This window comes from Alligator mississippiensis, chromosome 7 (assembly GCF_030867095.1).
Source record: "Alligator mississippiensis isolate rAllMis1 chromosome 7, rAllMis1, whole genome shotgun sequence".
Lineage (NCBI taxonomy): Eukaryota > Metazoa > Chordata > Crocodylia > Alligatoridae > Alligator > Alligator mississippiensis.
This window is the reverse complement of record NC_081830.1, coordinates 62,439,421-62,454,286: the sequence shown is the minus strand read 5'-3', so window position 1 is coordinate 62,454,286 and position 14,866 is coordinate 62,439,421. Positions and strand designations below refer to the sequence as shown.

General features: G+C 47.4%; 1 protein-coding gene across 5 annotated transcripts in view; it reads right to left on the bottom strand.

Moving 5' to 3' along the window:
- Positions 1-14,866, bottom strand: part of MED12L (mediator complex subunit 12L) — a 310,161-nt gene that overhangs the window by 4,158 nt on the left and 291,137 nt on the right. For all 5 annotated transcript variants that reach the window (XM_019491778.2, XM_059731035.1, XM_059731036.1 and 2 more), the window contains one exon: positions 196-277. In XM_019491778.2, coding sequence (XP_019347323.1) covers positions 196-277 — 82 coding nt within the window. The remainder of the gene's footprint in view (positions 1-195; positions 278-14,866) is intronic.

The following is a 14,866-nucleotide window of genomic DNA, read 5'->3' as shown; positions in this document are numbered from 1 at the left end:
GGCACTCGTGTGGAGACTGAATACATTCAATGTGGGGAGGGTAACTTACTGTCACAGTTACTGTGTCAATTCAGGTCACAAGGAAAGTCAACTTCAGTAGGATGTATTACTTCAGATTTCACTCTTCATATTTTAAATATGCAAAAGAAACTGTACATAAAGAGAAGCCCCTCACATATGCAGAGGCATACTTACTAGAGAGCTGTTTCTGGAGTTGTCTGACTAAAGCAGCTGTCTGCTGTTGCTGCTGAGTCTGCTGCAAGCCTTGTCTTGGAAACTGCAACAGTAACACCAAAATAATGAGATGCACATACAGCCCTTGAGGCATCAAAGTCTTATCAAAGGATGCTAAAACACAGCCGGAAAACTGGGCTGCGGAAGCCCTGGTGGAGGGCAGGAAGTAGAGGAGCCCGAGTCTGCAGTGAGGAGCCCATGCCCATCCCTGTCCTGCACACAGATAGGGGGCATGGGTCCCCCCTGTTTCCCTGGGAGCGTGCGCAGTGGCAGGGAGCCAGCCCCACCTCCCACCCCCCCAGACAAGTTGCCTCGGGAGCCTCCAAGGTGTTTTAGTTCACTGCCATTTTCTCAGTGCTGACGCGCATTTCACTGCTAATACAACTGGATGCGTCGCAGTGCCGGGCACTTTTCAAAGTGCCTGGCACTGCAGCACATACATGTATAAAAATGTCCTATAGGAACTTGCAGTCATAAAGGCTCTAATTGCCTAGAGAGAGTAATAATTTTGGATAATTTGTTTATGTATTTTTCTTGCACATTTCAGAAGTGAAAATGAGGTTGCCTTATCCCAGTCTAAGGACAAACAGAAACCTCTTTTTAGTGTTTGCATGCATTTATTGAAATGACAATGAAAACTTCTGAACTCCTAAAAACTGCATATGCAACAGGTGAAAACAAATAAATGGAGAGGAAGATTTTTGGAGATCTGTGAGCCAAAACATGACAGAAGTTTTGGTGATGAATGTCAGAAACGTCTGGAAGAAAGAAGGTTAAAGTTTATGTCATGTTTTTCTCTCTCACTGGAACCTTCTAAATTTCACACTAGTGTAAGATATCACATGTGTCCAGCTAGACACAAGAGGTAAATTCATTCTTCCACAAACAGGCCATCCATCTTTTCCACCTTTGCTGGGGCTGGCATTCATCCTGAAATGTACTTGAAAGTGGTTTTTACCATCTGCCTTGTTCAAAGTTGCTATGTTCAAAAGCCAACAGGTTTGTCATCAATTGTTAATAACAACTGTGTTTTCATCAGCAGTATTGATTAAACAAATTATCAGTTAACAGGGGTGGAGAGGGAGAATAACATTCTTTCCTGTACATCCCCACTTTAAATAAAAGGAAGCATAATGCACAAAATACTCAATTCTTCGCCACTGAGCTGCTGCACATATTTTAAAAGTCTATATTATGCCCCTGGTTGTCTTTGGCTTTTATGGAAATTGAGGATGTTCAACATCAGGCAGAACCATTTTAGAAAGCTGGTCTCCATCTCACTCCAGTCCCATCTCACTAATGTCATTGAGAATGAAGTGCAAACCCTTTCAAGTATATAGAATCTGACCAGTGTAAAACTAGTGGGAGGCCAGAATAAAAAGGAGAAAATACGCAACAAATCCAATATTAGACCACTAAATTCTGCCTTGGTTTCCCATCAAGGTTTTCCTTCCAACTTAAGAGAAGTAGCTCTATATTATATTGGTGTTGCAACAGAATTTGGCCTTACATTTGCTTTTCCAACAACAAGCATTGTTTCCCTAGCAGTTCTAACTAGGCAGTTTGGTTTTCAACTGAAAAAAAGTACAGGATTCACATCACTATTTTGCATGCCTGTGGCTGCATTTCTAAAGGAAACTGTTCTCCATTAATAGTCCTTTGCTGCAGGTCACTAATCAATAAGTCATAAATACATGTTTAAATCAAAGAACCAAAGTACAGCAGGTACCCCAAATCAAAGTTATTCTTTTATGTAACTAAAAGCAACTTGACAAGGTAAATAATATAATGGAAGATGCTGACTAAAAATAAATTGTGTATGTGAACTTTGTCAGCACTTGCCTTCAACTTCAAACATTCATTTTTGGCATTAGGAAGTTATTTACACTGGTTTCTGCCTCATGCTAACCTCTTTTTAAAAGTGATCCTTTCCTTTCAATTTCACAAAGATCTGGTCCAAAGAGATCACCCAAGGAGATCTTAAATATAATTCTAGTATTAGGCCCTAAGCTGGGGGGGGAAGCTTGTATATTCACTAAAAAGAGTTCTCTCTCTCAGTTATATCATTATGGAATTATCTCAAAGTTTCATTGCAAATTGCAGCTCCTCAGCCATCAGGGGAGGCAAAACAAGAAATCTGGCAGAACAAAAGTCAACTGGAATTTTGAAATCAGATTTAAATGTGGCTGTCATCACTGCAGGATTGTGGGGGGCAGGGAAGGGGGAGGAGGAAGCAATACAATACAGTGTGCTTTGGCTACCCGAGAAATTCCACTGACATACATTAATATAACTGTTGCCAGAATTTGGCTGCCTCCCTTTCACTGCTCATCCTTACAAGCCACTGAGCACTTTGGGCCCATGCTTGAAATGTGCACAGAGTCAGGATATGGTGAAATACAGTGTAGAGTTCAGGTCTGAATGTATAGCATCCTTTTTAATTGAGCCCTGTAAGTTCTAAGGAGACCATAACAAGAGCTAAAATAGCTCTTAAAATTCATGTGCATTTCAAGAAATAAGCTCTCTAGTAAGACACAGTACAGCATAGGATTCCATCATGCCGTCTTTTTCCTGCATCTAGAAGCCTCCTTATTGTTTAATTGACTCCTCATTATTATTTTCAGAACTACACTATACAATCAAATTATTTTTCCACTAATTTATCACATTAGCCATCATTGTTAATGTTAAATATTTAACGAAGTACGTTACATGGTTAACCTGGAAGAACTCCTAATGCCCACCCAGCCCGTCTCCCACCCACTGACTCCTCAATCTACATTTTCACTGACTACCTGCCTTGTATGCATACCAGCCCAGCCGCTGGCTTCTTTACTTTTCATTCCATCCAGGAAGAGCACACATCAACTGCTGAAATTTTCTTAGCCTGATGAAGGGTTTTTGAACCCAAAAGCCTGCTTAAAAATTGTTCTCCAACTATTTAGTTGATGTAATAAAAGATATCAGATTCACCCAAAGAACCTCATCTGCCTAATACTGAAACAACACATTTGTTCTTTTAATATATCAAATTCAAAGCAGCAACATATATCCTTTCTATTGTTTTATTTTATAACATTGGTTAGTCTAATTTTAAAAGTCCAAAGCAAAAGGCCTTCAAAAACTTCCCAGGTTCTAAGACATTTTCCTGTCAAAGATTTTGTCCAGGTGGCAAACAGCGTAAACAAGAGGCAGACAACACAGTCTGAACATACCACAGATCAGGTGATGGGTCAATTTTGACACAGTAAAAATACTTTTGGTATAAATGCTAAGCAAAAGAAGGATTCTATCAGGACTGAGATCCCCACCCTTCCCCTGTAATTTTTACAGGCAAATAAAAAACAAAAGAAACTGTTAAAAGTTTCACCTTCCTACCACCAGACACAGAGGCAAACAGGTAATGCTTATGCTTAAATCAAATTAAAGCACAAGAAATCCTTTATAGTGACTTGAGTCCCTAAAAATTACTCTGACCTTTCTGTAAAAGCTGCAAAAAAAATTTTTTTTTTTTTTGCTTTCTGGTCTAAATTTAATTCAGGAACTTCTTGGGCTAAAAGGAGACAAAGTCATTTTTTCTCTTCTTCCTCAAAAGCATCTTTCAGCCACTCTGGAGACCCTTCTTGGAGTCACTGTTGTCTGCTCTTACCTCCCAACAATCGAACAGACCATAGCTCACGGTTCCAAGAGGTGCCGTTCTGGCAATCTTTTGGTTTCTCTTCCAAGCCCGCCCAAATACTTGTGACCTACCGCCAAAGTTCTGACCAGAATCTTGAACTTGACAACCATGCCCCAAGAGAAGCAGTTAGCCATGTTAGTCTGAAGTCAGGCAGAAGGCAAGGCAGAATAACACCTTTCTCTCTTAGAGGTGCCACAACTCCCTGCCTTCTGCCAAAGAAGGAGGAAAAACTACTCCCACCATAATTCATGGCAGAAGAGGAAAGCATATTGCTAACATTACAAAAATGTAACAATACTTCTTACAAGACTTACTGCCAGCATTTTTCATCACTCTTGTTTCCTCATCCAAGCTCGTTACTTCCTCTTCTTTGATTATATTTGCTAAAACTATGCATGCTTATCGAGTTCAATATCCTTATAAACTCATGCTATATGCAGACAGATACAGGTATAGATATAGATATCAGGGCTGTGCAAAACAGCAGCATTTCATTTTGATGTTTCAATGGAACAGCGTTCGGTTTTAAATTTTGTTTCGATTTGAAACAGCTGTTCTGTTCCATCGAAACAGGGTCGAAAAGGCAAAACTGTTTTGACGATTTAGCCCATAGGATATAATGGGGAAGGTCCAAACAGCCTATAACTTTGCCATTTCTGGCCTGATTTGGATGAAACTTGCAGGAATGGTAGCCCCTTCTGAGCGCATGAAGCCTGTCAAGTTTCAAGGAGATAGGTAAAGGGGGGTTGGGGAAATTGCACCCCAAAGTCCTGAAAGCAAAACTCATGTCATATGTATGTGTTAAGCCACAGTGGCGTGAAAACAGTAGGCATGCTAGCCCCAGCTGAGGCCACAAAGCCTGCCAAGTTTCAAGGAGATAGGTGCAGGTGTTTGGGGGAAACTGTACCTCAAGCTGCAGACAAGCAAAACTCATGACATGGGTGACACTGTGTGTGTTAAGCCCCAGCAGGGTGAAAGCTGCAGGCCTGCTAGCCCTTGCTGAGGCCACAAAGCCTGCCAGCTGTCAAGGAGATCGGTGCAGGGGGAGTCTGGCGCCCTGCACCCCTAGCTGCTGACAGACAAAACTCGTGTCATGGGTGCTTGTGGGACTGTCTGTCTTGGGGCATGGGGGAGGGTGGGGAAACTACTGCAGGGCCTGCAATGACTGCTAGGTCCTGCTGCAGCCACAAAGCCTGCCAGCTGTTAAGGAAATAGGTACAAGGGGGTTCTGAGGCTCTGCACCCCTAGCTGCTGACAGGCAAAACTCGTGATGTGCTTCTCATCAGGCAGCAGGACTGAAGATCCCCCACCACTTGCCACCACAGACCTGGGGGTAATAATTGACCACAGTATGAACATGAGCCAACAGTGTGACGCTGTAGCAAGCAGAGCCAACAATACCCTGGCATGCATCAATTGATGCATCTCCAGCAAAACCATTGCAAAGAGTGATTCTCCTGCTCTACTCAGCTCTACTTGGCACTGGTGAGACTGCAGCTGGAGTACTGCGTCCAGTTCTGGGCTCCGCACTTTAACAAGGACATGGTAAAGCTTGAGAGAGTCCAAAGAAGGGCTACCCATATGAGGAAAGTCTGAGGGACCTGGGACTCTTCAGCCTGAAAAAGAGAAGGCTCAGAGGGGACTTGGTAGCAGCTTACCACTACATCAAAAGGGTACATCTAGGGCTCGGTGAAAAGCTGTTTAGCAGGGCACCCTTGGGGAAAACTCGGACTAATGGTCCAAACTCCTGGAAGATCGTTTCAGGCTCAACATCTTCAAGAGGAGACTGGACAGTCACCTTCCTGGGGTCACCTGACCCCCAGTTATCTTTCCTGCTTGGTACAGGGGGCTGGACCTGATGATGTTCCAAGGTCCCTTCCAGCCTTACAATCTATGAGTGGCTGGAGCCTAAACCTTAGGCGATGTGGCTTTGAAACTGTTCTTCCAAGCACCCACTGCACCCATTTCAGCTGGCAGGCTTTGTGGCCACAGCTGAGCCTAGCAGCCAGGCCTGCAGTAGTTTCCCCACCCTCCCCCATGCCCCAAGACAGACAGTTGCACAAGCACCCATGCCACGAGTATTGCCGGTCAGCAGCCAGAGGTGCAGGGCCCCAGAACCCAGAAGCCCCTGCACCGATCTCCTTGACAGCTGGCAGGCTTCATGGCCACAGCAAGGGCTGGCAGGCCTGCAGCTTTCACCCTGCTGTGCCTTAACACACAAAATGTCACCCATGTCACGAGTTTTGCTTATCTGCAGCTTGAGGTACAGTTTCCCCCAAACCCCTGCACCTATCTCCTTGAAACTTGGCAGGCTTTGTGGCCTCAGCTGGGGCTAGCATGCCTGCAGTTTTGACCCCACTGTGGCTTAACACAGACGTGACAGAAGTTTTGTTTTCAGAACTTTGGGGTGTGGTTGCCCCAAACCTGCACCTATCTCCTTGAAACTTGGCAGGCCTCATGCCCTCAGAAGGGGCTACCATTCCTGCAGGTTTCATCCAAATCAGGCCAGAAATGACAGTTATAGGCTGTTTCAACCTTCGCCATTATAGCCTATGGGCGAAACGTCGAAACAGCATCGAAACGGCTAAACGCTTCAACTTGCCTCATTTTGTTTTGAGGCTGTTTCAACTATATCTGTTCTGTTTTGACCTCGAAACGGGTTGAAACAGCGTCAAAACAAAACTGGCGGCAAAATTTTGTACAGCCCTAATAGATATAGATATCTGCATATAGCATGAATCTGTCTACACACACAATATACACACACACCTTGAAAACTACATGGCAGTCTTACGTAGAGGTTAGATTTTGGTTTGTATGAAATGATTTAGATAGGGATGATCCTGCTTCAGACAGGGGTTGGACTAGATGACCTCTGGAGATCCCTTCCAGACCTACTTCTCTATCACCCTGGCTAGGGACAGACATTACACAAACTGGTTTAAGTGATCAGAAACTGGTTTAAACCTGTAAAAGAACAGATGTTCAGTGCACATAAACTAGTCTGAAAATGGCTGAAACTGGTTTGAGATAAACCTGGTTGAATTTAGTATCAGGCTTAACTGATAGTATCAGACTTAACTGATTGGGGGCGACAAGGGGAGTGAGGAAGGAGCCGGGCACATATGTGCCCCCTTACCTCACCGGCAACGGCAGCAAAGGGGGCAGCAATAGCAGATCCCCCTAAGGTAAGCAAGGCAGAGGACAGAGGGAGCTGGCGCAGCTGAGGCAGATCTGGAGGGGAAGCCCCCCGGATCCCTTTTAGCTCAGCCAGCAGGGAGCTGCGTTCCTGAGATGCACTCCCGAGCCACGCACGGGCAGCATGCGCAAACAGAGTGCATAAATAGGTGCCCTCTGTAGGGGCACGCCAGCATTTGCGCCGGCGTTTGCATAAAGCGGCCACGTGGCAGCAGCCCAGAAGGAGCCTCCAACAGGCAAGAGAAGTAGACTCAGCTCCACGGACGTGGTACAGATGTGGAGCACAGCTGCTAGGTCCCCCGCCGCAGTGGCGCCACCTGCCCTGGGCTCCTCTGGGGCCTCCGCCCTGATAGAGCTCATGGCAGGGTCAGTGGCCCCCTGCCACTCTGTCTGTGGGGGCAGCCTGGTGGGGACCCAGAGGCTGGTGGTAGGGAAGGGGTCTGGTGTTTCCCTTGCCTGTCCATCCTGTGCCCGGCTTAGGGCCCTGGAGGAGCAGGTGAGGGAGCTCCAGGCTGAGGTGAGCAGGCTGCAGGGGTTCAGGGCTGCAGAGGACGTGATTGACACCTATTTCCGTTCACTGCAGGACCAGGTGTCCAGCATACAGATTCCCCAGGAGAGATGCACAACAGAGGAGCAGCAGAACATACCCACCAGAACCAGGGCTGCTCGGGCTAGCATGGTGGAGGCTCCCCAGGTACAACTCAGGAAAAGATATGAGGCCCTGGCAGCCTTGGAGGAGGAGGACAAAGGGGATACCTCCAGTGGGGATGGTTCCACTCCACACACGACACAGACGGTGCATAGAGAGAGCACCAGAAGGGAGAAACGCTGGGTCCTCGTCATCAGGGATTCCATCCTTGGGGGCCAAGCTCAAGGAGACAGGGGCACAGGTGGTATTCTCTTCTATTCTTCCAGTAAGTAGACACAGACAGCGACATGAGGCCTGCATTGGTGAGGTTAACCAGCGGCTACAGAGCTGGTGCTGCCAGGCAGGCCTCGGGTTCCTGGACAATGACCCACACTTTCATGCAGGGAACATGCTTGGGAGGGATGGGCTACATCTGTCCCCTAAAGGCAAGTGTGTTTTTTCTTTCAGGTTGGCTGATCTCATACGGCATGTTTTAAACTAGCTTCACCAGGGGATGGGGCCACAGGAGATAATGAGGACACCTCCCAGCCAAGACCGGTGACGCACATAAGGAGTACCCCAGGTAAGTGACAGGGGTCTGGATAGTCCTAAGAATCGGGGGGGGGGGGGGGGGGGGGGAGGGGGGTGCATGCACCAATACAAGGCCTGAAATGCCTCTACGCTAATGCTTATAGCACGGGGAATAAGCAGGAATAACTTGTCCTCCGGATAGCTAGTACAAACCCGGACATAGTAGGGCTCACAGAAACCTGGTGGGATTCATCCCATGACTGGACGGTAAACATTATGGGCTACAGACGAAACAGGCAGGATAGAAAGGGGAGGAAAGGCAGGGGTGTGGCGCCCTATGTCAAAGAGCAATACACGTCCTCAACAGGATGGGGTCAGAGGAGGGGCAGGCTAAAGTGCTCTGGGTCAGAATACAGGGGGGTCATGGGGAAAAGGACTTAACAGTGGGGGTCAACTACAGACCACCCAACCAAGGGAAAGAGATGGACTGCGAATTCTCAGGTCAGCTTGCGAAGGCACTTAAGGCAAGCGATGTAGTCATCATGGGTGATCTAAACTACCCAGACATCTGCTGGGAGGAGCAGTCAGCCAGGTCAGACTGCTCACGAAGGTTCCTTGCTGAGATACAGGACCTCCACTTAACCCAGGAGGTGCACAGTCCCATCAGGGGGGATTCCCTACTGGACCTGGTCCTGGCTACAGGAGATGACCTGGTGAGGGGACGCCAGGTTCTTGACCACCTGGGTGACAGTGATCATTGCCTACTGGAATTCACCATCCAGCGCAGGGTGTCAAGGGCCTGCAGCAAGGCAGTAGCCCTTGGCTTCAAGAGGGCCAACTTCAATGAGTTGAGATTAGTAGGAGAGGCACTGGGCTCGTGGAGGGTAGGGGAACTGGGTGTCCAAGACGAGTGGTCATTCCTTAAGGAAACGATCCTCTGAGCCCAAGGGGTGACAGTCCCAACGAAAATCAAAGGAGACAAGAGTGCTCAAAAGCCACTGTGGCTCAAAGGCATTCAGGAACACCTGAAAGCCAAAAAGGAGGCATACACCTAGTGGAAGGGAGGGACTATCACCAAAGAGGAGTATACCTTCATCACTTGGGTCTGTAGGGGGGCTGTTAGGAAAGCTAAGGCAGATAAAGAACTAGGGCTATCATCAAGGATCAAGGACACCCTTTTTTTAAATACATAGGGAGTATTAAGAAGACACCGGGTAATGCGGGGCCCCTGTAGGATACACTAGGCAAGCTGGTGGTTGCACCAGAGGAAAAGGCAGACCTTTTTACAATTTCTTTGCCTCCATTTTTTTGTGCAGGGGCCAGGACTCCCCCACCAAAATTCAGGATGGAATCAGGAGAGACTCCATCAGGCCTAGGGTCAGGGAGGACCGAGTTAGGGAACTTCTGGAGGGGTTGGACATGTTCAAGTCAGCAGGTCCAAATGCTCTCCACCCCAGGGTTCTGAGGGAATTAGCAGGGGCTATTGAGGAGCCGCTGGCATGGCTTTACGAGCACTCGTGGTGCTCTGGCCAGAAGCCAGATGACTGGAAGAAGGTCCCCATTTTCAAAAAAGGGAGGAGAGAGGACCTGGGCAACTATAGGTCCATTCATCTTACTTCGATCCTGGGGAAGCTCTTTGAGAAGATTATCCACGAGCACATCTGTGAAAGGCCAGCAGGGGGGAATGATGCTCTGGAGCAAACAGCATGGGTTCATTAGGGGCAGGTCCTGTCAGACCAACCTGATTGCCTTCTACGATCATGTCTCAAAATCAGTGGACGCAGGTGTCACGGTGGATGTAGTCTTTCTGGACTTCAGGAAGGCCTTTGACACTGTCTCCCACCCCATTCTCATTGAAAAGCTAGGTGACTGTGGCACTGATGCCTACACAGTCAGATGGGTTGCAAATTGGTTGAGAAACTGCACCAAGGGAGTGGTGGTGGATGGGTCATATTCGACCTGGAGGGGTGTGGGCAATGGAATCCCCTAGGGCTCGGTCCTCGGGTCCACACTGTTCAATTTCTTTATTAGCAACTTAGACAAGGGGGTGAAAAGCACTGTTCAAATTTGATGACAATACCAAGATTTGGGGTGAGGTGGGCACACTAGAAAAGAGGGACAGGATACAGCTGGACCTGAACAGGTTACAGGGGTGGGCAAATGAGAATAGGATGGGATTCAATACTGACAAGTGCAGGGTGCTGCACTTGAGCAATAAGAACCAGCAGCGTACCTATAGGCTGGGGAACTCCCTTCTTGAAAGTAGTGGCAGAAAGAGAACTTGGCGTCATTATCAATTCCAAAATGAACATGGGCCGCCAATTCGAGGACATGGTCAGTAAGGCTAACCGCACCTTGCCATGCATCCACAGATACGTCACAAGTAGGGCCAAGGAGGTGATCCTCCCCCTCTATGTGACACCGGTCAGGCCACAGTTGGAGTACTGTGTCCAGTTCTGGGCGCCGCACTTCAGGAGGGATGTGGCCAGCATCGAGAGGGTCCAGGAGGGCCACGCACATAACCTGGAGACAGCAGGGCAGACCCTACGAGGAGAGGCTAAGGGACCTGAACCTGTTCAGCCTTCACAAGAGAAGGTGGCCATCTATAAATTTACCAGGGAGGACCAGCAGGGAATGGGAGAGACCCTGTTCCCCCAAGCACATCCTAGAGTAACAAGGAATAATGGCCATACATTGTTTGAGAGTAGGTTCAGGCTGGACATTAGAAGACACTACTTCACAGTCAGGGTGGCTAGGATCTGGAACCAACTTCCAAGGGAAGTGGTGCTAGCTCTGACTTTGGGGGGGTTTTAAGAGGAGGCTTGATAATTAGCTAGCTGGGGTCATATGAGCCCAGTATTCTCTCCTACCCAGGGCAGGGGGTCAGACTTGAAGATCTACTTAGGTACCTTCCAACCCTACATCTATGAATCTATGATTTGAGACAAAACTGTTTATGCAATGTCTTTCCCAGACCCCTTGATGATTTAAGTCAAACCAGACTCCCCCAGCATCCTGGAATGCTCTCTGGGCTGGGCGGAGCTCTCTGCTCCACAGCAGGGCTGGCCCCTCCCCTCTGCTCCCTGGCCAGAGCTCTGGCAGAGACTTGTAGGCACAGCAAGGTCTGCTGGCTTCTATGTGCCCCCCTCCCCCCACCCCCTCATTGCTGGCTGCTTAAGCAGGGATCCTTCCTTTCCTCCTCTGTGCCACAGCAGGGACCATAGCCATGTGGTATGCTAATTAATGCTGTGTAAGGGTCCAGCAGAGACTGCAGCAGGGTCTGCCTGGCTTCCCCCTGCCCTAACCCCCCACCCCTTGCTGCTCAAGCAGGAAATCCCACCCCCTCCCTTTCTCCCATCTCCCATAGCACGGACCCCAGCTCCAGGGACCCTAGGCATGTGGTATGCTAGCTAATAGGGCTGTGCGAAGTGTTGGTCCCCGATTCAATTCAGTGGAGATTCAGCCCAAGTTGGTGGCTGAATCTCTAAATCTGAATCAAATCAGAGGACCCTTTAATCTCTCCAAATCGAATCGGAACCCTCCAAATCAGTTCAGAGAGATTCAGCAATTCAGACACAGACACAGCTTTAAATGTTTTTTCTACATACCTCTAGGTAGCAGGCAGCTTGTGAATGCTGTGATGCTGGGGCAAATGGAGTGTCCCACAGAAGCGCAAGGGGCTTCCCAGTGTACTTGGCGGTAGACCCGGAAGTGGACCAGAAGCACTTCTGCTCCACTTCCAGTTCCATCAGAGTGCATTGCCCACCCAGGCCGCACCCCCCCACACCTCTCCCTGGCTCAGCTAGTGACTGGTGCCTCCTAGATCTGGGGGGGCACCCGGGGTCCCCCCATGGCTGATCGCCGAGCCAGAAGGTGCGGGGAGGCCCCCCGACACTCCCCGGCAAACCCAGAAGTGGACCGAAAGTACTTCCGGTCCACTTCTGGGTTCACCGCCAAGCACATGGGGGGGGGGGGGGTGCTGCGTTCCTGTGAGACACTCCGTCTGCCCTAGCATCGCTGCATTCACGAGCCACGCCTGCTACCTTGAGGTATGTAGAAAAAACATTTAAAGCTTTGTCTATGGCCAAATTGCTGATTCTTTGAATCAGCATTGAATCTTCAGATTCAGCTGAATCAAGTCAGGGACAAGAGTCCAAATCATCTAATCAAATCACTCTCCTCAATTCAGGCCAAATCCGAATCGAATAGGGGCCGTTTCGCACACTCCTACTAGCTAATACCAAGATGCACCTGTGTGCGTCTTTCTCTCCAATTTTACTGGGGCAGGCAGACAGAACAGTGACTGCTTAGGGCTGTTTGGACCTAATCAACAGGTCAGCTGGTAAGCTATTTAAGAAGTCTGAAGTAATGGAGAGAGGCCACTGTCTTGCTAATCAGATTATAAAGACTTATCACTATCACCTCCAACTGGCTTGCTTGCCAGTCAGTTTGCCGCAGGCAGTATGACGAAGCAGAAAGGGAGATTTAAAAGCTCCGTATCATCAACATATGCATACCCTGCACCCCACCCCCCCACCCTTGCCTCAGAGTGCTAGCCTGGGGCTGGGAGCTGGCAACACTCCTGCCCCTTGAGCAGCCAGTGGGGAAAAGCCTGAAACTGTGCAGGCAAACCTCCCTAGTGAGAGAGTCCTGCTGGGACCTGGCCATGCACCCCTCAGCTCAGCTCCCTCCAGGAAGGAAGAAAGGCCTGCTCTAGTGCCCCCCAGCTTCTAGCCTAAGCCACTGCAGGCATGTGCCTGAATTTCCTCTGTCCAGAGAGAATGTCTGTTGGGTTTCAAACCAGTTCAGCCTAGCCACGTTAGACTAAACTGCAAAGACTGAATCAATTCAGGCTCAAGCATTTTGAATGTCTAGCCCTAGCCTTTATGACTCTCTATATGCTAGATACAGTCATTTCCTCCCCTAGTCACTTCATTGCTTCTGCAGATAATGCATCCGCTTGCACAGTGTAGACAATTCCATGATTTAGGGCTGCTTCCTGAAAGGCTTTTTTTTCTTTTAAAAACTGAGTGTCTTCTGTTTATAATTCCACATAAGCAAACAACCTAGGTAACAACCCTTAGCAAATAATACAGAGGGTCAAAAACATTGACCATAGAATGGTTTCTCACGATAGAAAATTAACTTATATAAAGCACTGTTCTATGTTAGTTATGGGCGAAAGAGAGCACATACTCACAATATCTAGTTAAATACTGTGTAAGCCTGCAGGTTTCATATTTAAGGTATTCAGAATATAATGCTATAGTAATTACAAATATGAATGAGTGAATGCTCTTTCTATCTGTTTATAGAAATAGATTTCATTCATTCTCATCTTTGACACACATATGCATACACACACCACCTTTCAGCTTCCTCTACTTGCATGAGGACATAACCAGAGTTTTAAACTGACAAATAGCCCTGCAAATAGTTTTTGTTTTCTCTAGAGTCCTTCAAAGTTTCTTTGATCTCCATACCTGGACCACTACCATGCTTATGGCATTAGTGTACATTTGTGTTTTCTTCTCCAGCACATGCAGCATATGCTGGCAGCATGTGCACACTTGAGAGTAGTCCAGCGGAACATGAAAATAAACAATTATCATCATCTAGACTAAGTAAACATTATGTACTGGATTGGAACCGAGACCACTTAATTCCCTGACAAGCCTTTTGTGGTCAAAGTAGTTTCAATAAAACGACTCCCTCCAAAAGATTCTCTTTACAGCAATTCCAGAAGCATTCCATAGGAGATTTTTGGATGAAGATTTTATTACTTGGAAAATCTAATGAGTTTATCCTAGCGAATGAAATGAGAAAAACTTGAGGTGCTCCCGTTTCCTTGCAGTACTTAGCATTTGACCTTCTGAAAGCTAGTTTTTCCAGACTGCAAGCCAAATTAGTACTTAAGATTATCCAAAACATGACACTAATCAATTATATTAATTATCCACATGGGACCCAATTCTCTCGTGTAGCCAAGCTCCACCCAGTGTAGAAGGGACAGGGTAAAGTTCTTCACATTTAAGCTCACCTGGTCTTGGGGCCTTTCATTTGTACTTTCTTATGCCTGTGTGAGGGGCTTTAAGATTGGGAGGGGGGCAAATAGGTACATTTCAAAGTCCCACTGCCCTAGTGGAATACTCAGGCCTCCCCTTAGGCCACTTCTGTGCCTAATGCATGGTAGGAATTAAAGCAATGCAAAACTGACTTTATTGGCCAGGTACAGATATTACATTTTTACTCATAAAAGTGATTGGATACCAGTTTATACCCATAATAGAAAAGATGTTCAGTGCACAGATTAGTTTAAAAATGGTGGAACCAGGTTCTAAAATTTGCCCCTCTCCCCCATCACCAAAGGGCAAACGCATGTTCTCTTCACTAATGATCTAAACTACACCACTTAAAGAAAACCACGTAACTTGGACAGATCCCACCTCAGGTTTTTGAATGTCTGTACCTAGCTATTGCAGTTTTAGGAGTTAGATTATGACCGGGCCCATAGGCAGAACTAAGATTTTGAAAAAGGGGGTGCAGATGATGAGGTACATCATCACATATAACAACATATTTTCCTCCACGTAAAC